Raw genomic sequence first — 22132 nt, 5'->3', positions numbered from 1 at the left:
GAGGGAAGCCAGTCTGAGAACTGGAGCAAAATCACATACATGACAGTAGTAAGAGAAAAAGAAGACGTTGTACTGGTGTAAACACTAAAAATTTGGCAGAAGCATTCAAATGTATACCTTGTGTACCCTCTGATGGCCATCCAGCAGCCTCTGCCACCTGTAGCAATTATCTCTTTCTACCATTTTCACCAAGGGATGCATTGCATCTTGTGCCATAAAATATGTTCTTTCAAGTCACTATAGCATCTGTGTGTTGTCCATACAGCAAAGCCAAGATTTGTTTTAGGAATTCAGAGCAGGAAAAAGAGGTTATTGGGGAGGGGATAAAAAATTAACACAGCCTCAATGTCCTAGCCACATGGAAGGGTATCACTCTGTCATCCATCATCATCCTCCCCAGAGAAATGCTTTTCCCCCAACAGGGCTGCTGCACTGGCTCCCAGGCAGAGGCAATTCTTAGGAAACTGAGATGGCAGAAGCACAGAGTCTGATAGCAGAGAGGCAGATCTGTCATCAGCACAGAAGGCTGATTCCTTGTGGCAGTGGCTGGATAAAAGAAGATGCAATTAACAATTAGCTTTGGTAAGAGAAGACAAAACCCTTAAAACACAGTTTCTGCTGCAGCAAATCAAGTCACAGACTCAGGAATTAATGGCTCAAAGTCTTGGTTCTTGCTTTCCTAGATACACTAGAAGATGAAAGAGAGAGTGAATTTCCCCTGCCGCTTCATTCTGGCTGGCTAAGAATTGGGGCTTAGCCATGGAAAAGGGCCAACCTTGCAAGAGTTACAGGAAATGAGAATAGCTTTGCAGCATTTCCAAGCAAATTCAGCACACCTTCGGATTTGTATTTTCGGCAAAAAACTCAGGCTTCTCACCCCAGAAAACAAAACTGAGGCTTTTCAGTAGATGATGCATTATTCATTTCCAGCAGAGACTAGATTCACATGATTCAGATTGTCTGGAGATGTGCAAGGAATATAATCAACTTGCATATGCATAAAAAGAGTGTTTCTGGTGCAAAGTCAGGTATCTTCCTCTCTCTAAGACATCTTGTGTGTGGATTAATTCAGACTCTCAAATGACATTAAAGAACCTTGTTCTATTATTGCACAGTCCACAGGTGCATGAGACCAAATCCAGCAGAGCCTACATGCCTAGCTCAACATCCTGTACAGCACTGGCAGCCATTCTCTCCTCCCTCCTTCCCAATCACTTTGCTTCTTTGTGCCCTACAATAATTTCCCTTCTAGTCTCTCTTTTTCTCTCCTTTGTCCATAGCACGCTACAAATTATTTGTGGTCACAATGATTAACTTCACAACTCACAACTAATTTGACCTTTTGCTTGAAAAGGGGACAATTCCTTGTTGATCCAGACAACTTATCATCCCATGAGCACAATAAAAAGGCAGAGCTGGTTATCAGCTGGGAGATGCCCATGAGTATTTTTACAGGCAGAGTGTTGGGAGGTCCCTTATCGAGTGGGGTGAGAGCTGGCATGTACTGCAGGCATGCAGGGGGAGGCAGATTGCTTTCAGCCTGCAAGGCCACACAGTATGGGAAGTGGTGGCTTGAAAGAGGAGTGGAAGAATGACAGATGGTTTGTGCCTGTGCATTTCTTTAGAGGACACCGGGTTCCCACCATGGGAACAGCGTGGACAGTAAAGGCAGTGACTGGATGTGAGGAGTGACAAAGCAAGTCAGCCACGGATGGCCCGTGGGAGGCCAGAGGAAATGCACCATTAGTCAAAGTTGGAGGAAAAATAAAATGCGATGACAACTGGGCCATTCATGTGCTTCCCCTTCAAGGACTGACCAGACCCTTCACAACTCAAAAGACTCAAGTATCAGCTTCTTTTTCTCTTCAGCCAGGCTAATGTGCACTGGCAGGGTCTGAGGAACTCCCTTGTCACTTACATTAATTCTTATCTTGTTGTACTTGGCTACACTTCACTGAAGTACAGTGAGGGAGAGTGCTTCAATCAATAATGCAGATCCAAGGGGGCACCCCCCTCTGCTGCTCCTAGGGATCAACACAATGGCTTAAAGCAAATGTTCACCCAACTTGTGAACTTGGGAAATATCAGGACTCCCAGAATTAGACATAAGACAATGAAGTGGCCTCACAAGGATGTTTAAGCCCACACATGAACAATCTCATCACTGCAGAGTACCTTTTTGCATTTTGAGAATTTGCTACTCAATGCAAAAACTGCAACACCTCAGAGTTCTCTCTCAGCAACCTCAGTGACAAAAAAGGCAGCCTTGCATTCACAACCAAATTTCATCAGATGTTCCACTTTTCCACTGTCATGGGAACCCTGAGGCACTGCTGTGAATATTGAATCTGATTCACTGCTGTGAATATTGAATCTGATGCATTTTGTCATTAAGGAAAGATGAGGCCCTTCAGAAGGTCCAGCTGTAAACCCTCACAAATGGTTGGTCTCTCATTCTTCCAGGGGAACAATACCACAGCTATGGACAGGACTTCTTTAGAATTGCTATGGCCTTTCCAGATTTGGAAAGTACAAGAGAGTTAAAGGCCGATGCAAGCAGAAAATCCCAAAATGCTCTCTTATGAACACATTGGATTCTTACCCCATCAAAAGGGACTTCACTTATTAACAGTTAAATAGAGCTACAAGTAGCTTAGTAAAAGAGAATGAGCCTCTTGCAAAAAGGCGGAACAAGAAAAATTCAAGGGTAACAAATAAATCCTTAATTAAGAAAGAGAACCAAAATCCTGACCTGAAACTCTTAGAAACTCTGGATATACATAGAATGAACAAGGACAGAAATGCAAGCAAAGTCTGAAGTGTCAAGAGAACTCTCCTTATTCTCCTGTGTTTGAAATATGTCTAAGAAATAAACTCAGTGAAAAGTAAAGAGGTAAAAATCAAAAGTTGCTGCCATGATTTAATTATATCTCGGTCTGATGTAAATTAAACGAATTTTAAAAATATCCTTTGACAATCTAAGAGCCATTTCTTAAGTCTCCAAAGAGAGACTTTAAATTACTTCCTGTCATATGGTTAATAATTTCTGCTTTCTACATTACAGGAGTCATTCACCTGGGACAGCCAAACTGAACGGTGCTATCAGTGTGCACACCCTGCTGCCTGAATTGCTGTGCTTAACAACATCTTCCCAATTATCCAGGAGTGCACTGCCAGCAGGACATTACTTGACTCCATTTCTCTAAGGAAAATGATTGCATTTCCTGATGTTTTCAGCTGTGTTTGCACAACTTGCCTTCGTGTGAAGTTGAAAATTAATGCATTTCCTCTTGATCCTTTGAGAGAGAGGGAAAAAAGGAAGATTACCAAGATTAAATAAAAATGCCAAAGCTCAATCCTTTGTCTCCATTGAACAAAGGTGTTTAAAGAAAGATTGCTGAGCTCAACCTCCTGCATAAAGCTTAAAGCTGCTTTCTAACCTGTTGCTCTGACACAGTGTGAACAGAATACTGGTTGGCTGCATTACAGTTCATTCACATATTAGAAAAAGATAAAAGTAAAACAAGCTTTCAATTTTAACTGCTTTGTTGGGAGTACACCATGGAAAAAATGCATTTGGGCCTTTTCTCACAGGGAGCCAACAAAGAAGGGAACATTTATTTATTTTCTCAATTTTTGTTTAAAATCTAAAGCCTGTCTTTTTTCACTGTTTTCTTTCCCTTGATATTTTATTATACTGGAGCTACATAATATTTTAATAGACGACTGAAAAGGTATCTATAGCTTAGATTCGTTTGAGTAATGTTACCACCTAGGTAATTCCTTGGGAAAAAGAGTCTCCTTGTGAAAGATATAAGTAGAGGGATCCTGGTCCTTGGCTTTATGCTGAAACAAGGAATAAAAGCCAGATTCCCATATTGCTTTAAAGTAAATGAAAGGAGGACAGAAAAACCCCAACAGTCTTTCTGGTGTTTGTATGATCTGGAAGAAAGCAGGGCAGGAGGTGCAGTAGGGGTACAGTTCATCTTTCATGGAGTATAAAGGCTTTCCTTAAATAAATGTATTAATATATTGGACATATGCTATTACAAACTGCTGAGACTTCTACCTGGAAAAATTTTCACCCACCCCCTCCTTGGAGATGCTGGTTCTGACAGGCTGCAACTGCCAATATCTCTACCCAGCTAACAATGCACAGCACCTTGTTCAAACAAGACTGGTCTTCATTTCACACTCCCCCCCAGGGAATATCCATTTTTGTCTTCAGACTATATCTTTATGACTGATGCAATCAGATTCTGGAAACCTGCCTTATTAGTTTATATTCCAGCTTCTTAGGGAATGATGTTAATTTTCCATTGTAGGACCAGAAGATTTTAGATCTGCTAGATCTTGTCTATAAGGAATAACAAAAAAAGTGGCACACACAGTACCATGCTAAGAAATGGACTACAGTGAACAGCATTCCTTGCACAGAAATTCTAGGGGTTCCAAAAAAAGACACTCCTCAGTCCAACAGTGCCTGAAGCAAGATATTTTACAATTGCAATATGAATAAATAAATGTGCATTTTTTTACTTATTCACCTGAGATATTCTGCCTAATTTCTTCATCAGAATTGTTTTCTTCCTAGATCTGTGGTTTACACTGTGATGGCCAAAGAGTTCCATTATATCCATTAAAGATGAGATGATTTTCTTTTGTTTCCCACAGCAAATAGGATCCCATTCATGTCCCAAACAGAATGTCAGTAGTTGGAATGATGTTTTCTTAAGGTACATATAAGATTAAAGACTGAAATCAGATGCAGTGTTGCCAAAGCCTTTGTAATATGCATGTTTTTCATGGCAAGATGATTGACAAGAATTGCAGTAAGGTGCTGAAGGGGATATTTCACCTGGCCCATCAAAATTCAATGTAGAGGATTAGAACTAAGAAGAGCTGACAATATTGACTTTGAGTACCACAACGGAAACATAATTAGCTTTTTGACATGTAGTGGACAGAAATATTCCATTTTTAAAAAAATCAGTTAGAGTAATTACTGCATATCTGTTGCATGCTGCCCTGGGAAAAAGAAAAAAAAAAAAAAAGAAAAAAGGTCTGCTCTGCTCTTTCCTCTTTTCCCAGTAAAATCCAAGTTTGGCACTAGAATAAATGCATACAAACCCAGCCTTTCTGCTGGAAGAACATCAGGAAAACTTCATGCATTAAAGTAAAAACCTCTCTTAAAAGAGAGCACACAGATCTGAAAGAATGAAAAAGTCAATGAATTTTATACAAGTTTACGTATTGCAAAACAAACTGTCTGCACTATGCTTATTAAAGGCATATTTCATTGCCTAATCATAGATGTCTATTGTACCTTTTATGTTTTGAATCATAATTGCAGCTTTTCCCCCAACTGTAATAATGAAAGACATTTTGGCATATGCTTATATTGATTCCCCTTTAACAAAGCACTTAAGACAAATACTTGCATCCCACTGAAATTAATGGCCAACCTTAACTTTGAGTACACTGAAGTCACTGGCATTTAGACAAATGGCAATTTATATGGGCACAAAATTGCCTACTTTGTTGGACAGACAAAAGCCTCTGAAGAGAAGTCTTCAAACTCTAAAATCATTAAAATACTCAGCTGCTTTGGTTAGAAACACTATGGCATCCATGGCTTTTATGTTTTTTATCAGAATAAATGTGCCAGCAAAAATATGTGTAGCTGTTGTACTGAAATATCTTTTCTAACTCCTGGTCTGGAATAATCTAAACTGTAGAAACAATTTTCAGTAGATGTAACAAAATATACACGCAGAAATGGGAACAGGCAAAACTTAATTGTACACAACACCCGGACAATAGGCTATCATTAGGTATAATATAAATAATGCACTAAATTCTATTCCAATTTTATTTTGTCTGTATGCTCATCTGTTATTCTTTTTGCTTTGGGATTAAGTGGCATATGAAAATAAGCAAAAAATAATCAAAAATTATGCTTACCTTATTACATTTTTAGGAGTTACTAGTTATCCTTATTAGTTAGAACCTGCAATGAAATATTTTAGGAAATTAAAGTAGATTAAAAATGCAGAAATAGAAATGCCTTTACGTAGAGTAAAATCAATATTTGTTCTCAGCATCAAATTCAGGGCATATACTGAGGCAATACTACGCTGTTTCAGAAGCTCACCTGACTTATTGGGAACTTCTCATCAAAATCTGTGGATTTAAAGATATAAAAGAAAATTGAAATGAATTGAAAAAATGTATCCCTTACTTTTCTCACAAAGTTTCTCAGAGTTCTAAATACATTTTGCTAGTCATTTCTCTATTAATTTTCTAATATTTTTTACCTAGCAGTATCCACAGCTACCAATTGGCTTTGTAGCATGGCATTTCTCCACTCTGTGTTCCAGTTTAAACCCCAAAGTGAACAGCTCATGTAGAATATTGTAGCTCTGTAAAATGCTCTGACTGCACTCAGGGAGTTTACTCTGGACAAGACTTCAAGAAGCATGTCAGCATGCAGGAACAATGAAAATTCCTGTTAGTCCTCATTAGCAGGAGTTAAAAGACAATATTTGAAACCATACTTACCAAGGCTACAGTTTCTCTTAAATTTAAAATTAGGCCATCCAACCTGGAAAAATCTCAGTGGTTATTCAGTTTACACACAGACATGCAAGTATCAACATTTCCTTAATAAAAAGTCTGAGTCTGTCTACTTCTTTGTTTCCTTAATACATACTTCAACGAAGAGAGACAGCATTAAGATCAAAAAATCTATCTATTGTAAGCAGAAATCATGTGTACAAAATTAAGCAAGTGCAATAACACATTTACTAGAAAAAATATTCTTTATTTAATAATTAATTCATAACACAATAAATATTAGGATCACACATATGAGGGACCCAGCAAAGCTCAGACTTGTTTGCACCACGGTGTGGTTTGACAAACAAATCCTCATCAGCTGGCATCCTAAGAAGCCTGACTAGATTTTTTTTTTTTTCACATGCAATCAGTAAGTTGCAATGTACATCAATTGTTTCAATTTACATTGGTCAGGCTTTTAAAAACAATTCTTAAGCACCATCCCTGGTGAATCCTTCAGGAAAAAAGGCACAATCACAATATTTGTCATTATTCTGTCTTGCCGTTGATTCTGACATTATTATGTAGGTGGGATTGTATCCTTTGTTTTACTTCAGGGGGCAACAGCATTTTCCACTGAATGAGGAACAGAACCAGGCTGCTGTTGAAGAGGCAGGAACAATTTCATGCAGGCCACTCAGCAATTCTAAAACCAAGACAGTTCTGTTTCTTCTGAAAACCATGACATGCCTTAGTTTCACACTCTATATGCACTGAAGACACATTTCCTTGAGATCTCTCCATTTGCTAAATAATTAATTTGAACTTTATGATGAATGAAATTAACTCATCTTTCCATTGATTTGTCTGTAGGGACAGACAACTCTGTCTGCTAGATGCATTGCTAAGGCAGAGAAGAGAAGCAGATTTGACGAGGTTAAACACCAGTGCTTTAATTTCTGGGAAACAAAAGGAACTGGAAAGAAAAACTTGTATGCATAAAGGTTAGAGTTTTGTCAGAGGTGAGCTGTTTCTCACAGCAAAATTTCTATTAGGCTGTATCTCCGTATTTTAAAATATTAAGTAAAACATTTTAAGCAACCCTAATTTACTCTGAACTCCTTTTTTGTAAATGGTTGAGGAAAATTTAGCAAGGGTTTTGGCTGCATCATACTCATAAGGCCCTTTATTAAAGGAAACAGAAACTTCTGAATGCGCAGGTATGTACCTATTTATATAGAAATAAAGTTTTCATCATTTCTTCTAAAGGCAGCTGCAAAATTCAGGCATTTTTTCAACAACACTTCCAATCCAAACATTCTTGTCAACTACAAACTTATGGATGACTTCACAGATGTAAAATGGCATCAGCAGATCTGATACGGAATGCCACCTGGAGTCCAACTGTATCACTTCTTTCTATTTTATGGACAAGAAACGTGGACCAAAAAAAAAAAAATCAGAAAAATTTGTAGAGAAAACATTTAGGACTTCTTTTGCTGTTGTTTAAGCAAAAGAATTGCTGTTGTAATTCTAAAAAAAATTTTGAAAATTTAATATTCTCATATAAATGAGAGTGTGATAAATGCTGTTAAATCCTATTTTACAAGGAAGTTTTGATCCCTTTTGTCTAATAGTTTCAGACAGGTACAATTGTCATGGTAAAAATTATTTCACACTTGGTATGAACCAACCATATTTCTGTGTTGCTGCAGCAGTGAAATACCAATCAAATTAAAACAGCAGATATAGATACATGATCATCAGACTATTCGTCAAAACTGCAACAAGTTTGGAATTAAAATAACAAATTCCACACATAAACTATGGATATAAATTAACTGCAAAAAGGATATATTTTGTTTCGCCTGAAGCTGGTCTCTTCCAATGTTTGCTATTCTGCTGTAAAGGGTGCAAACTGTGACTGGGATGGAAATTCAGTGCAGACTGGTTTGTGTTTGCCTTTGTCAGGCTATCTCCTTAACAGGGCTCTGCACAAGAAGCTTCACTCTCAGATTTGTTCCTCTCCTACCACAGATGAGCCAGCACCTCCCCCTTCTGGAGAGCACAAAAATCAGCAGGAATCTGCAGCAGGGTAATGCTTTCTTACTCGGGCCAGTACACAACAAAAAACAAAAAAAATTGCAGATGATTATTTTATATCTTTGCTCAGGGCAGGACCATTTCTCTTCTGGATCACTGCTTAATGTAGTTCCCTTCAGTAAAGTATTTTATTAAAGCCAGACGTAAGTCAGTTCAGATATAGTCTCCAGCTCATCAGTAAGAAAGTCTTAAAAACAAACCAAGAAAATATTTCAGTGTCAGCCATATTTCTGCATTCTATAAACCAGCAAATGCTGCATAAGGTGGATTATTAGAGGGTTTTACTTTACTTGTCAGCTTAATATTCACTTTTAAAGTAGTAATTTGTGAGCTGTGTCAATTTAGTTTGGATTGAGCTGAATTAAAAATTTCAGGAGTAGGCAGAGACGCCACCATAAAATTCAACTCTTTCTTTAGCACCTCTGAGATCATTCATTCTCAGTCCTCTCCAGAACACTGTGACCAGGCTGCTACTGATTAATCCACTGTGATTCTGCCAGCAGCAGTACAGCTTCAGGTGATTTTTTCTATCAAATTCCATTACATATTACATTTTAAAGGAAAAAACCCAAAGATGACTGCTTACCCTTTGTTGTGCACTCCAGGAACTTCTTTCCACTAGTGAATACAGAGTCTCAGTGTTCAATATAGGATTAGTAATGAGCAATCCAAGCATGCAGCACAAAACATCCCACCAAACTTCTATGGGATGCCCTCTCTGATTCCCAGCATCTGAGACTCTTCTGCTGGCCAACAAGGAAACCCAAATCACAACTGCTTCATTTGTAGATGGCCTAAGATATCATGGGCTTTAGCTATTTTATATTTGCATATAAAATATGCAAATTTTATATTTGCATATAGAATACTGTGATTATTCTCTAGCTCCCAAAAAGAAGAACTTAAGGCTCTTAGAGATTTGTTGCAGCAGGACTACATTGGTTTTAGAACTGTGATGGTGCAAGGAAAATTTTTCAGCTGTGAGAAAAAGCTCTCTACAGGAGAAAACCAAAGATTCCTGTAACCTAAACCATTAAAGCTGTTCCAACTTAAAGTGCCCCTTTTCTTTACAAATATGTTTTGTGCTTTTTTTCCTTCTTTCCAGGGATGGTATTTAACCTCAGCAGCCTGTGACTGTTGCATCCAGGCCAGAACGCTTTGTAATTTGCAACTTGGTAACTTCTTCAGCACAGGTGGGGTGAATGCCAACTGTCTTCATCATCTGAGCATAGGTAGCACCACACCTACCAAAAATCAACAACAACAAATGACTCACAAAGTCAAATGCTATTCACCTGAAGCAACTAAAAGGTCCTAAAATATCAAAATAATTCTGCTCTTGTCCATTTGATCAGGTAGAGGAGTTGCATTTGTTCTTATACAATGCTGTCTATTATTTCTCAGGCACTTACACAACACGTAGACGCCCAGCTTCCCAACTCTGAGGTAGGAAAGAATTGTCATAAGAGTTGAGACAGAGAGAATTAAGCAATTTATCCTAATCACAACTGAGCCTGTGGCAAAAACATATGACAAAACTGCAACCTTCAGCTTTTCTTGTACATACATGTGTGTTTCACTAACTCCAGATGGAAAAAAATGCACACATACACACAGAGGAAGAAAATCTTAATTAGAACTGTTGGAAAGAATCTGCTAAAGGAAATAATACCAGAATATTCTTCCATGAACTTAAAGTCTCTGATGCTTACACTGAACATATCAATATTATAAGTGAGGAAAAAAAAGTCTTTTATTTAAAAGAAAACATAGCAAGCAAACAAAACCCACCAAAACCCCCTAGTGCTACAATCCCATTTGCTTAATTCCCTTTCTTGTCCAGTAACATTCTTAAGACTTGATGACTTTCTTTTGAACTGCTATTCCTGGCAGGCTATGCTGTAAGAATAGCTGAAATGACCCTAAATTTAAGGATTGTTTCAAGTTCTCTATGGAATAATGTTATCTCCCTCTACAAAACACAGGAAAGGAAGCTATAGATGCCTTCTGGTGTCTCCACTTACACCTAAAAAAGCACTGTCAAGCAAAAGATCTTTGCTGACTACAGATGTTACTGGAGTGCTGGGTGGGGAGGGAAGATGAAAAATCATCCTTCAGAGAAGCTGAAGAAGTATTTGTCAAAGGAGAAGAGCAGCTTTTACAGTGAGGGTTTCACATTGAAAGCTCTGGATTTGTGAAATGCAATAGAAACCCATCCAGGAATCTGACCTGCTGAAAACCTCTTACTGTGGCTAAAGTTTTCATTTCCCTCAAGCAAGGCAGAAAAGCACTCCAGTTTCATGTGCTTCCTTTTCAATGGTTATTTTGGATAAAACTTCAAAACAATGACATCCTAAAAAATGTAGTTCTAGGATCTATACCACTGGCAATTAATGGACTACAAACACATGTTGAAAATGTGTACTGAGGGTACACTGCAATCAGTGATTTCCAAGATATTCCTCACATGATCCTTGTGGTCCTGCCTTCTTAATCCTTTCTGCTTTTCATTTACAATAGTCACTCACAACTGCAGGACTAAAACTGCAGTAAAATGGTGATCAAATTTATGAAAATGAACTGACACCACAACTGGCAATGATTTATGATGTTCTAGACTACTTTCCTTGAAGAGGAAGTTAAAAATTATAATTTTTAAATGTAAATATAGGAATCTACATTTCTGAAGATGTGAATCATCAATAAGAAAGGGAAAGGAAAAAACAAATAAGAAATAATTGTAGCACAGGAAAATCATAGCAAGACTTTTCCATTAAACCAGAGAGGACTGAGAATCACTGCTTACTCCTTCAAATGGAGGACTTCTATATCAATATTTGAGCAAAATCTTAAACAAGATGAGATCACAAAGGATAGGTTTCTTTATTGCAATTATCAGATAGCTTCAAACAAAAGTATATTCCCTCTCTCATCATCCCATAGAAATTTCTTTTTTACTATACTGTATTTAGCTTATACCCCAGCAATATAAGAATTCATGCAAACCTTGCTGAACTTCTAAGAAGCCATGGCTGTACAAATTTAAAGATGAGATTAGGAAAGAAAATGCTTGGCAGGTGTAAAGAAAGGTTTTTCTGAATAGTACAAATATATTTTTAAAGAACTTGGAAAACTGTATGGGGATTTCCTATCCTGTTCACATAATGCAGAAGAAGCTACACTGAAGAAACTAACATTAGTTAAGTTAATGCTTAATTCTGTTTTCTGCTTTAACTATATCAAATCAATGCTATACTTTCCTCAGTTGTTCTCTAACTATATCCAGTATTACAATAACTAAATCCAGTACATCTTAATGAATAACTGCAGTATTTTTGTGAAAATATGTGCAATACTCCATAAAAGTAACAAAAAGCATGCATTCTTTATAGTGTTGCCAAAACTAGGCAGCTATCTTCTATAATCTTACAATAACTTAAGAAGTAGGCTTTAGAAGCTAGAGACATTCTTTTGTACTTACTTGATTCCAAGAGCAAATCCTTGAATAACTTCGCCTGCATTTGGTCCAATGAAATGAAGGCCAAGTATTCGTTGCTCCCTCTCTCGTAAGCACACCATCTGAAAACAATACATCACAAAAAGATCTTTTCTTAGAACACTTAAAGATAAGGCATGAAGATGAATTAAATGAAACTGGAATGCCCAAAGATCCTAGTTCAGCTGTTTATTTCCAGTGTGCCAAAAACTTCTGCACTTGCTTAAGTCTTACTGACTTCAATAGCCCTTACTCTCCTTGTCCTTAAGCATTTTCCTGAATTGAAGCTTTATTGGTGTATTTCTTTCAGACTTGAGGGAGCCATTGACAACAATAATTTCTGATACTGAATACTTTGTTGCTTGCCATTTGAATGAAATCCTCAAAGTACTTTCTGTAGCCTGGTGACCAGACCAGTGCTCTTTTCCACTGAGTGGCCACCTCAGCACTTCTCCAAGCCTGTGCAGTTGTTTTCATCAGTATTTTCACAGTAGATCACTACCATTATTAAATTTATTTTCACAGGTGACCATTAACAGTTCCAGGATATTTTGTACCTTTGTGACTCAGGAAACACAGCAGCATGTTTGGTGAGATACATTTACCACAAGGGGCACATAACCTAAAAAGGAGTGCAGCCTCAGAAGCAGCCAAAGATGAAGGTTAATAAGTATCTAGGAGAGCCTGAGTCACTGCACACTTAATTTTTATTAGAGAACTTAATGAAAATGTTTTAGTTCCTATAAGGACACCATCTTTATAATTATGAAAAGGAAGTCAGTCTTTCCCTGCATCCTCCCAGCAGGCATTTAATTATCACTAATCTACTAAGTTCTGCTATTCAGTAAAAGCTTAAATTCTTTCATCAGGAATGCCAGGGACAGCAGCAATCATGATGTGGGACTTTTAATATTAAGGCATTTTAAAGGAAAAATTCTTGCAATATAGTTTGAAAGACTCAAGTTAAATGTTTGTTTATATGTTTTAAGAGTTTAGTAAGGACTATATTAAATATCATCCAACAACTACTATGCTGTTACTACTTTACCCTTAAATATTTACTCTAATTGACATAATTCAAAGGGAATACATAAAATATCATCACCTTTGTTACACTGGTACTTGGGACACTTAAGGCAAGCATTTACATAATTCAGAGATGAAAAAATACAGTCAGAAAAACTGACTGCAATTAGTGACAATGGACATTCCTTACATAACAATATAATATTGTATAATATAATTGATGAACACATTTATGCAAAAAAGACTGTTCCCTGATGATGAGGAGAAAAGGAAGAAAAAGGAAACTATGATATATTCTACCAATACTACACTTCATCTTAGCTAAGAGTCTCTACTGTAGGCAAGAGCATCAAAAACCTTTCCAACACTGAAGCAACTGGATTGCTGCAGAAGGACCTTTTCAGGTCTGGCACTTTGGACTAAATCAGGAGCAGTTTTTTCTTAAGTAGAACCTGAATAGTTACTGCAGGTTTGTAAGCCTTATGCTTAATTTCTGAAGGTATCAAACTTTTGGCAAGAGGTGTCAATATAAATATTTCATGTAACCAGTTAAGAATTTTGCTGGGAAAAGCAGAGATTGATCTGAATCTGAAATACTTTTTAAAACCTTAAAAGCAGTTCAAAGATGGTATTTATTAACAGAATGTCAGTTCTGAACAATGCCAATATCTGTAAAGAAATTTCAAGATGTGTGTCACCAAGAAAATATCCATCTTGAGATGTTTTTCTGCCAAACAGCGCTCTTTATCCCATTTTAAGTTAAAAGCAAGTTAAAAGCCCACAAAACTCACTTTCATATAGCATTGAGTTGCATCTCTTTCAGCCACTGTGAACTCTAAAGGTTTATAATATGCATGGTATACCTGGTAGGAAAAACAATAATGTTTTCTGTTAGAAAGTACTATTATGTCAAAACCTGGTATTTATTACTATAATAACTACTATTACTACATATTTATACCTTTGTACAAATATTTATTTATAACCAGTTATTTTAAAGAAATATATGGAAAGCACAGTAAGAGCTTAACACAAACCTTTCTCAGAGAATCATTAGATTAAAAACAAAACTTCCCAAATAATGCTACTCAGACTTATGCACCAAATTAAAGGAAAAAAATAGCATTTTTAAGCTTCTCCCAAAGGTTCAATGCCTTGTTTACTGAAAAAAAATCCTAAAATCTTTTCATATCTATAATATTGCACCCCTTAATAAAATCAAAACTGTAATATTTACATTCTGAATAGTAAATTCTTATTTTTTCATTAATGATTTTCCCAAGAGTAACACAACATATCTTTTCAAAAGTAACTTGTAGAAAGTAACATAGCCATTGTTCAATGATGCTGCACAATGTAATTTGCTAAAATGGCAGCTACTTTAAAGCTGTCACATCCTATCAGTCATTTTAAGCCCAACAGGCAACAGTTCCCATTGTGACCTGCTGCAACACTACTGAAGTTCTGAGCACTTCTGGAGGCACCAACTCCATAACTGTAAACACAGTATTTTGGGGACCAAAAATTTTACCTGATACAGCAGTAAAAATTCTGCCTTTCCACAGGGCAACTCTGATGCCAACTAAAAAATTAAAAATGTTTTCATACCTCAATATTGTCTGATCCGTGATGTTGCACAGCTGCTTCTTCTGACAGGCCAACACAACCATACTCCAAGGGAGTGAAGACTGTGGTAGGCACCTGCTTGGGAGGAAGCAGAAGCTGTCACTGCTGAGCCATGTGCAGCAGCTGCCTGGCAGACACTTGGCACAACTGAGAGGTGCAGCTCGGGCACACAGCTCCACTTTGGCTGCTGTTAAAGCTGCATTCCAGGTGACAAAATGCAATTCTTTAAAAGAAAAAAGCCCAAGATTGTTCTTACTGCAAAAAGCCATAACTCACATTGTCATAGTCCATCAGCTCTGCAGACTGGCCGAAAAGGCGCTGAGCCAGCAGTTTTCCTGCAGCTATTGCTGTGGGTGTTAATTCAGGACGGCCCTAAGGAGACAGCACAGAGCTTTGTTTGAACTTAAGGGAAAGCAGCATCCAAAGATTTCTCCTGGGACAATGGTCAGAGGAAAGCCAAATCTTTGGAATTCCAGCTTGGTAGCCAAGGCTCCAAAGAAAAAGCAATAACAATTTCTGTCCAAACATGCTTTAAAGTCTGAGTTTACTATCTGTCTTAATGGAGGCAAAATGTCACAAATATGTCAAATCTTTTTATCTTATCATGGCATCTCTTGAAAAGCAGCACATATTCACATGCTGACTGTTCACTTCACCCCTTCTCTCCAAAGTAAGCCATGAGGAAATTTTTCAAAGTGTCTTTTTAAAGCAAGAAGAGTCTAGATTAAAGCAACATTGCTTTTATAATATCAGACCTTTCAAAAAAAAAAGTCTGACCCATTTTTACAGAACACAGGCACAAAACCCAGCTGTTTGTATACACTATTACCAACTATTCCTCAGTTGGTCCTGGACTGGAAAAGTGGAAAGCTCTTTTGCTAGAACTTGTGACCTAAAGGGTGAGCTGGTCCTGGTCTAAGACTCTGCTGTTACACAGGGGTTTGAAAGGGATTGCTATTGGCAAATGCAAACTTCCTGCAAGTGAGAAATGGAACGACAGCAGGATATGACCAGGGTGTGCTCCACTTCAAGCCATGAGTCCTGGCTCCTTTTTATATCCAAAACAGGGCTGTAGATGTGCCAGAACCCTAATTCTGAGTGCTGGCACAGCACTGCTGGAGCATCAGAACTGCAGAGCTGGTTTTAAAGAACTTGAAAGTTTTTGAAAATTGAATTAAGGTATTTGCAAGGGAATATTTTCAAGCCCAAGAAGGAACAGTCCATATAGGTTAATAAGATTAAGCAAAATTCATAGATCTAATTTAAAAACCCCATTCATTAAGAGTTCATCCAAGACATATCATCAAAATGCTCGTCTGACATAAGAAAAGAGGACACAAATTCAGAAGGAATGATGTGGAAACATAAGAAAGCCATAACTGAGAAGCACTTTTGTGGCACAACATGAAATGCTTTATAAAATGTGTGAAGCTTTGATTTCCACACATCCTATTTAGATACAACACTTGCCACACTCCTGCAAAGTCCCACTTGGAGGCAGTCATTCAATAAGCTCTCAAAATCAGTTCTCAGCAGAAAATAAAATAAGGATTCCCCATCACACACATCCAAAGTTTTTCATTTTTTGTCATTACCTAAAGTTTTTTAGCATTTACTGGAATCCATTCCTCTTTAGCAGCTTATCTTTTTTTGTATGTTGGTAGACAGAATCTGTACATGGCGTTAGCTACCATTTTCTTCAGTACACATACTATATTAATTATCTGCATATTAACAGGCATGTAGGCTTTTATCTGTAGTAACAACCACTTAAATTGCAAAAACCAATCTGAAACATTACATCTAACCTGATAACAGAAATCACAATTCTAATTGTTAATGAAGGCTAATCTATTTTTCCTCCACAGCTCATTACAAATCACAGAGCTGCAAGTCTATCCCTTTTTCCTTCTAACATCCCTCAAGTCACAATTTTTCAAATCCAACATTTTGACTTTCAAGTCTGTAAATGTACTTTACCAGACGAAATTTGTTTTTTCTTACACACATTTGCCTGAAACATGTATGCCAATCATTTCTGGAGCAGGAAATATATGTTGTTTTGGCATTCCAGAAATGAATAGAAGATTGGAACGAGAGATAAAATTGTGAAAGCACTGCCATGCATTCCATAAAACCCAACTAATTACTAAAACATCCATGCAGATAAAGCCCAATTCCTCATAAACAATGACTTAAAGACCTTCCTTGGTAAATATTTGAAATGAACATTCACTTTGCAGTCATGTGTAGAACTACTCTGCTGATAATTATGGATACGAATTGTTCATAAGAATCCTCCAATGCATTATACATTTAACTGAGATGGTCCTAAGAGAGTTTAAAAAGCTTTGAAGTAATGTGTATTTGTTCTAACACAACTCTTTTTGGTCTCATTTCTATTCAAAGCAACATACTGTACATTCCACTTTCTCTACACATCTTTGTTGTAACACCCTTTGAAATATGACAGATGTCGAGTGGCCTGACCATAAACCTCCTTCTGAGAAAATGTCTTTATAGTGTGTGCCATGCTTTTCAACAAGAACACTACTGAAGGGAGGATTTTAACACAGAGAGTTTATATCAGCACTGAAAAAAAGAATTCACACTAAAATTCCAGCTTGATTTTCCTGATCCTGATTACAGGAAAATGCTGAAATGCAATTTCACCTGCCAGTTGAAAATAATATTTTGCCACAACTTGAATAATGTTTTTTGAGGGTACACAAACTGACTCACATCTGGAAGATTTTTTTTCCCTTTTTTTTTTCCAAATGAAATCTTGGGTAACATTAGGATTCCATTCCATACAGGGGTGCAACAAGACACCCATGCACACAGATTCCGATTTGTACCAGATGGGTAGGACTCCCAAATGAAAACAGTCATTCTGAGCAATCAGGAAACTCAGCTGCCCCCTCACTCACTCCCCTTCCAGCCAGGGCATTGAATTCCAACAAAAAAAGCAGTTCTTGCTATTTGGTAGCAATTCAGTATTTATTCAGTGTGGAATGGCAAAGGAGGGAGGAAGGCTTGGGAACTACTCACACAATTTGAGCAAAAGCACTTTATGGCAGCAAAGAAACTCTAACAGGGACAGAGCAGAGCAAGGAGAAATCCTGAGCAGGAACACCAGAGGAAAAAATAATTTTTATAAAGATTCTTAGGGATTATTGATGTTCCCTCACAGGAAACAAGATTCCCCTTGCTGTGCTCGTTTGGTAGGTCACACCCAGAAAGTACCACAACCAAGCTCTGCAGCTTTGTGGTTCTTTGCAGGATACCCTTGATTCTCATGTGTTAATTTGAGATATGCACCAACACAAAAATTTATTTCAGTGCTGGTTCCCATGCCAATGAAGTTTATTATCTAAATTAATTCTGCTTTTGAAAAAAACCAAAACACTGAACTAATTTAAGTATTCAAATAAAATAAACTTCATTGCTTAGCAAGTGGAATTCCACAGATCACGTGCTAGAGTCAGATAAAAGTGTGGCAGTATTTCTTTTTATCTCTAAACACTTGAAATGTATGAGTACTGTATGTTAATTCCCTGCATTGGGCCAATATACAGATAAAAGCTTAAGGGAATATTCTACAGAGCACTGACATAACTTTTTCATTTTTTCCCCCAGTTGTACACTGGACACAGCATACAACTGTGCTGCTGTTTTTAACACTTACACTTAGAAGTGTCTGTTGAACCACTCAGGTTCAAAAATCTGCACTAATAGAGACAAAAGAAGGAAAAGGAAATCCAAGTTTTAACAACAAAATAAAAATGACAAATAAATGAATACATGATTTTTTAGATCCAGAGAAGGAAAGAGGAGAGCATCCTGCCTCCAACTTTATATTTCTTATCTAAATCCTCAAAGGGCAAAAGACAAAAAGCATCCAAAAGGAAATGACTTGCCCAAAATAACACTGCAGATTGGCAGCAAAATAAGCATCAGATTCTAAGCCCTGCCAGCATTGCCTCTAACAACTGCTTCTTGGATGAAATTGAAAAGAAAATTTTGGAAAGCAGGAGGTAGCCAAGCCTTATACATCAGGGATAAGCAGGTGTAGGAGGTTGTTGTGAGCAGAAAGTGGACTTCAGGAAGTATCTGAGAGCAAGAAGTGACAAATACAGAGGGAATCTGCATGTGAAATGAGAAGAAAGGAGAGGAACTCTACAAAATCCCAAAGCTCTGAGTGACTGGACAGGACAACCGGACAGAGAAATTGTGTAGAGTAATGGGGAAAAATAAAAAGGAGAAATATCTGAGAAGGAAAGAGTTTTAACACAATTTAAAAGGAAATGGCATGTCCACGTGAAGATGGAGACAGACAGGAAGAAACACATGTCTACACAGAGGGAAGAGGTCAGGAGTAGTCAGCAGATTTATGAGATTTAACTGTCTCTGGCAGCTCCAGAGTCCAGTCAGAAATTTGCAGGGCTATTCCCAAGACATCATTTAATCCATTACAATATCTTCAGAAACTAAAAGCACCTGTAAGGTTTATACATTTGAGAGATCTTTAAAATATTTTAAACATAGCAGAATGAGACATTTTCTAAACTTCACTAACATTATACTACATATACTGTTTGGATATTGCTACAGTATTTGGCTTTACCAGACTTGTAAGGCAGGTGCCTGCACTATATGAAAAACTATCTTGATAGAAAGGCCTCAATTCCAGTAACAGCTGAGAGAACTCTGTATCTTGCAATGCCCAGCATTGCTCTGTATTCCACATATTGTCCAAATTTTCCAGGCACAGCAGGCAGATGATGACAACATGCTCCTGTAATTCTACAGTTCAGAATCCAGACAAACATTTTTTATGAAATCAACATATTTGAGGATGCCCAACTTACTGCAGATAACTTGAGCTCTTATGCAAAATAAAAATTGGCAGATTGAAAGTATTTAAGTGCACATTTATCATGACAAGACATTCTTGTCATATATGAGTATACATTATCAATAGCACTAGAATAAGACCACAGAATCTGGTCTTACCTCTCTATTAAATAAATTATTTTGCTTAAGTTATGATGTCCCCTTCCTAAAAAAAAACAACAAAAAAACCCACTCCCCTCATGTTTATTTAGCATAATCATTCACAAATCATGAAGAAAATCAAATGCATTTAGTACTTTCAGTAATTACTTTTTCTTACTCTAGAGGAAAGTACTTCATTAGAAGCATTTTGCATCAGGGAGCTGATAAGCTGTTTTGTGATTAATCTCAATTAACACCCAAAATACCCCAAATGCAGTCACAGAACTTGTCATGGTCATTCCCAGTAAATGTAGTTAGCTACAGAAGACTTGCTTTCACTCAGCATTCACAGGCAGTATGAAGTCATATGTCAAAAGTGATACAAACAGTATTAGAAAGATAATAGGAGTGATAAAGACATCATTATTAGCCTCTGACCAATGATGCATTCCCTGATAAACATCAGCAATAATCTCTCATGCTGAGATACTTCACAGGATCCCTGTGAAGGAAATTACTGACCCAGGTGGTTGGCATAAACACTCCAGCCCTGCCAAGTGAAAAAGTGCAAAACACTGAGATATACACTGGAGCATGACTACATCTGGGGACTAGTTATTAGTCAGGAACAAAGTTGGCTTCCTGTTATTGTAAAATAGTTTATGTAGACTCAGTACCTCTGTTATGTCTCCAACTGCATAAATGTGAGGAACAGAAGTAGCTTCACTGGCATCAACAATAATCTTTCCAGTTTCAGAGTTAGTTTTCACTCCAACTGCCTCCAGATTGAGAGTTTTGGTGTCAGGGGCTCGGCCTTAAGGGAAAAAAAAATTAAAGTAAGAGCTATTGGAAAACTTCAGCAGTGTTAATCTAAAAAGTTAGCATCTTCCACTGTGGGTCTCCAAGAACTTTGTTCTATTTGATAGTCCAAGCAGAATCATGAGAAAACTTATACTGAGAAAGCTGCAGGGGTGGAAAGCATGGCTATGACATTCTGTGGGAAAGGAGCTCGATCACTGTTGCCTTTGCTCAGACATCAGAGGGTTATCCTTTTAAATATGGAAAACCACACCCACTGGAAAAAGTACAAAAACCACATAAATTCATGTTTATTGAAGATTCTAAATTCAGTTTCCTAATATAGCACAAATATACATATAAAAACTAAGCAACTTCTACACTGAAAATTTCCAATAAACATTACCTGAGTGGTGCTTAGTGCCAACAATGTGTTGTGTATACTATTTGAATAAAAATTATTAATAATGCTGTTAAACATTCCTGAAGTCCTTCTTTCTTGTAATCTGAATACACTTATCTTAAAACACTTTTAGTATCTTTCACCTTAGATGAAAAATTTTATCAACTTTGCTCTCAAAACCTAAGTACTGATTTAGTTATCTCAAACTGTATTTGAGCTATTTCTGTAGAGTTTAGAAACATTTTAAATCTATTTAAAAACAAATGAGGCAAATCCAACCAAGCCCAGATTTTATTACAGCTTCCCATTCCAATGATATTAAATTATCTCATATTTAAAAAATATATTTTGGTAGTGTTTTCTGCATAGTTACCCCTTGATCACTGAAGTCTTAACAGCATTACACTGAGCTTTGTATAGAGTATCTAAGGAAGCAATTCCTGACCCAGAAATTGCAATCTTAAATCCTGTCCAACTTGCTTGAAAGTTAATAAGCACAGTGAAGTTACATGGTAGTCACAAAATTTTTAAGGATGACACAGAAAAAAAACCCAAACTGAATATATCCAAATGAAGGAAATTTTTTAACATTGTGTCTGTTTTAGAGGCTTTAATGAACATGGATATATCTACACATTCAAGTCTCCTTTGCGTGAGTCATGATTTGCATTCAATTTAATACAGAGCTATAGCAAAGCAAAACAAAAGAGGAAATGTGTTTTCATTATAAAAACAAGCTCTTTGATGTTAATGTAGAAAATTATTAAACAAAAGGAAAACCTGGCTTGTCAATACAGACCTAATTATATGTAAACATATGATTCAGTGCTTTATACATCTTCCATATAGCCAGGCCCTCAAACAATGTCACATCTGAATGCCTCTGTAAAGACTTCTGTGTATTAATTTCATCTGGTGAAACCAACACTTCCTCTGGGAGCACTGACTGAAGCTGTCGGCACTTGGCTATCTGTCTGTCTTCCCTTCTGTTGTCCCCATGGGATGTTGATCTGCTGTTCCTTCTCTGCCCCCTGCTCCCCAGTCCTGATGCTATCAGGCAACAAAAATAATAAACCTCCAGGACCTTATCTTGGCTCGGATGTGAAACAACTTCCTACCGTTGT

General features: G+C 37.1%; 1 protein-coding gene across 3 annotated transcripts in view; it reads right to left on the bottom strand.

The window, feature by feature from the left end:
• Positions 1–6802: 6802 nt before the first annotated feature.
• Positions 6803–22132, bottom strand: part of TXNRD2 (thioredoxin reductase 2) — a 32011-nt gene continuing 16681 nt past the window's right edge. For 2 of the 3 annotated variants that reach the window (XM_059485488.1, XM_059485490.1), the window contains exons 12-17: positions 20485–20621; positions 15086–15181; positions 14792–14884; positions 13975–14046; positions 12143–12240; positions 6803–9905 (exon numbers count right to left, since the gene is read on the bottom strand). In XM_059485488.1, coding sequence (XP_059341471.1) covers positions 9782–9905; positions 12143–12240; positions 13975–14046; positions 14792–14884; positions 15086–15181; positions 20485–20621 — 620 coding nt within the window. In that variant the 3' untranslated portion in view covers positions 6803–9781. The remainder of the gene's footprint in view (positions 9906–12142; positions 12241–13974; positions 14047–14791; positions 14885–15085; positions 15182–20484; positions 20622–22132) is intronic. The other variant, XM_059485489.1, reaches the window with a different exon arrangement.

Source organism: Ammospiza nelsoni, chromosome 18 (genome assembly GCF_027579445.1).
Source record: "Ammospiza nelsoni isolate bAmmNel1 chromosome 18, bAmmNel1.pri, whole genome shotgun sequence".
Taxonomy (NCBI): domain Eukaryota; kingdom Metazoa; phylum Chordata; class Aves; order Passeriformes; family Passerellidae; genus Ammospiza; species Ammospiza nelsoni.
The sequence above is the reverse complement of the archived record's forward strand: the minus strand, read 5'-3'. Positions and strand labels throughout refer to the sequence as shown.